General features: G+C 68.9%; 1 protein-coding gene across 1 annotated transcript; it reads left to right on the top strand.

The window, feature by feature from the left end:
* Window positions 1-747: 747 nt before the first annotated feature.
* LOC121275165 (uclacyanin-3-like) lies at window positions 748-2,077 on the top strand (the record flags this gene model as incomplete). Its single annotated transcript, XM_041182583.1, has 2 exons — window positions 748-816; window positions 2,024-2,077. Coding segments are annotated over 2 exons (123 nt in total), but the record flags the coding sequence as incomplete, so codon positions are not given.
* Between the last annotated feature and the right edge of the window lie 360 nt (window positions 2,078-2,437).

The following is a 2,437-nucleotide window of genomic DNA, read 5'->3' as shown; positions in this document are numbered from 1 at the left end:
CCCCTCTCTCTCCCCCCTCTCTCTCCCCCCTCTCTCTCCCCCCTCTCTCTTCCTCTCCCCCCTTCCCTCCCTCCCTCTCTCTATCCCCCTCCCCCTCCTCCCTTTCCCCCTCCCCTTCCCATCCACTCCCCCTCCCCCATCCCTCCTTCTCCCCCTCCCCCATCCCTCCTTCTCCCCTCCCTCTCCCACCCCCTCCCCCCTCTCTCTCCCCCCTCTCTCTCCCCCCTCTCTCTCCCCCCCTCTCTCTCCCCCCTCTCTCTCCCCCCTCTCTCTCCCCCCTCTCTCTCCCCCCTCTCTCTCCCCCCTCTCTCCCCCCCCTCTCTCTCCCCCCTCTCTCCTCCCCCCTCTCTCCCCCCTTCTCTCCTTCCTCTCCCCCTCCCTCCCTCTCCCCCTCCCTCCCTCTCCCCCTCCCTCCCTCTCCCTCTCCCTCCCTCTCCCTCTCCCTCCCTCTCCCTCCCTCTCCCTCTCCCTCCCTCTCCCCCTCCCTCCATCTCCCCCTCCCTCCATCTCCCCCTCCCTCCATCTCCCCCTCCCTCCATCTCCCCCTCCCTCCCTCTCCCCATCCCTCCCTCTCCCCATCCCCCCCTCTCCCTTTCCCTCCCAAGCTCTGCCCATTCCCTCCATCCCTCCCTCCCTTCCCTCCCTCCGTCTCTCCCCTTCCCTCCCTCGCTCTCTCCCCTTCCCTCTCTCCCTCCCCTTCCCTCCCTCCCTCTCTCTCTCCCCTTCCCTCCCTCCCTCTCTCCCCTTCCCTCCCTCCCTCTCTCCCCTTCCCTCCCTCCCTCCCCTTCCCTCCCTCCCTCCCCTTCCCTCCCTCCCTCTCTCCCCTTCCCTCCCTCCCTCTCTCCCCTTCCCTCCCTGCCTCTCTCCCCTTCCCTCCCTGCCTCTCTCACCTTCCCTCCCTGCCTCTCTCCCCTTCCCTCCCTGCCTCTCTCCCCTTCCCTCCCTGCCTCTCTCCCCTTCCCTCCCTCCCTCTTTTTGCCTTCCCTTCCCTCCCTCCCTCTCCCTTCCCTCCCTCCCGCTCCCTTCCCTCCCTCCCTCCCTCTCCCTTCCCTCCCTCCTTCTCCCTTCCCTCCCTCCCTCCCTCTCCCTTCCCTCCCTCCCTCCCCTTTCCCTCCCTCCCTCCCTCTCCCTTCCCTCCCTCCCTCCCTCTCCCTTCCCTCCCTCCCTCTCCCTTCCCTCTCTCCCTTCCCTCCCTCTCCCTTCCCTCCCTCCCTCTCCCTTCCCTCCCTCCCTGCCTCCCTCTCCCTTCCCTCCCTCCCTCCCTCTCTCCCCCTTCCCTCCCTCTCTCCCTCCCCCTTCCCTCCCTCCCTCTCTCCCCCTTCCCTCCCTCCCTCTCTCCCCCTTCCCTCCCTCCCTCTCTCTCCCTTACCTCCTGCCCTCTCTCCCCCTTCCCTCCCTCCCTCTCTCCCCCTTCCCTCCCTCCCTCCCTCTCCCTTCCCTCCCTCCCTCTCTCTCCCTTCCCTCCCTCCCTCTCTCTCACTTCCCTCCCTCCCTCTCTCGCCCTTCTCTCCCTCCCTCTCTCTCCCTCTCTCTCCCTCTCTCTCCCTTCCCTCCCTCCCTCTCCCTTCCCTCCCTCCCTCTCCCTTCCCTCCCTCCCTCTCCCCCCCTCTCCCCCCTCCCCCCTTCCCTCTGTCCCTCTCCCCCCTTCCCTCCCTCCCTCTCCTCTCCCCCCTCTCCCCCTCCCCTTCCCACCCTCTCCCCCTCCCCCATCCCTCCTTCTCCCCTCTCTCTCCCACCCTCTCCCCTCTCTCTCCCCCCTCTCTCTCCCCCCTCTCTCTCCCCCCTCTCTCTCCCCCCTCTCTCTCCCCCCTCTCTCTCCCCCCTCTCTCTCCCCCCTCTCTCTCCCCCCTCTCTCTCCCCCCTCTCTCTCCCCCCTCTCTCTTCCTCTCCCCCTTCCCTCCCTCCCTCTCTCTATCCCCCTCCCCCTCCTCCCTTTCCCCCTCCCCTTCCCATCCACTCCCCCTCCCCCATCCCTCCTTCTCCCCCTCCCCCATCCCTCCTTCTCCCCTCCCTCTCCCACCCCCTCCCCCCTCTCTCTCCCCCCTCTCTCTCCCCCCTCTCTCTCCCCCCTCTCTCTCCCCCCTCTCTCTCCCCCCTCTCTCTCCCCCTCTCTCTTCCCCCCTCTCTCTTCTCCCCCCTCTCTCCCTCACCCCTATCTCTTCCCCCCTCTCTCGTCCCCCTCTCTCTTCCCACCTCTCTCCCCCCTCTCTCCCCCTCTCGCCACCCTCTCCCCCTCTCCCTCCGCTCCCCGCCCTCCCTCGCCATCCGCCCTCCCGCTCCCCCTCCCTCCCTCTCCCCCTCCCTGCCCTCTCCTCCCCCGCGCCCTCTCCCTCCGCTCTCCCCCTCCCTCCCTCTCCCCTCCCTCCCTCTCCCCTCCCTCCATCTCCCCCTCCCTCCATCTCCCCCTCCCTCCATCTCCCCCTCCCTCCATCTCCCC

This window comes from Carcharodon carcharias, unplaced genomic scaffold, assembly GCF_017639515.1.
Source record: "Carcharodon carcharias isolate sCarCar2 unplaced genomic scaffold, sCarCar2.pri scaffold_1135_ctg1, whole genome shotgun sequence".
NCBI classification, from domain to species: domain Eukaryota; kingdom Metazoa; phylum Chordata; class Chondrichthyes; order Lamniformes; family Lamnidae; genus Carcharodon; species Carcharodon carcharias.
Note: the sequence above shows the minus strand (reverse complement) of the source record. Positions and strands in the feature narration are given on the sequence as shown.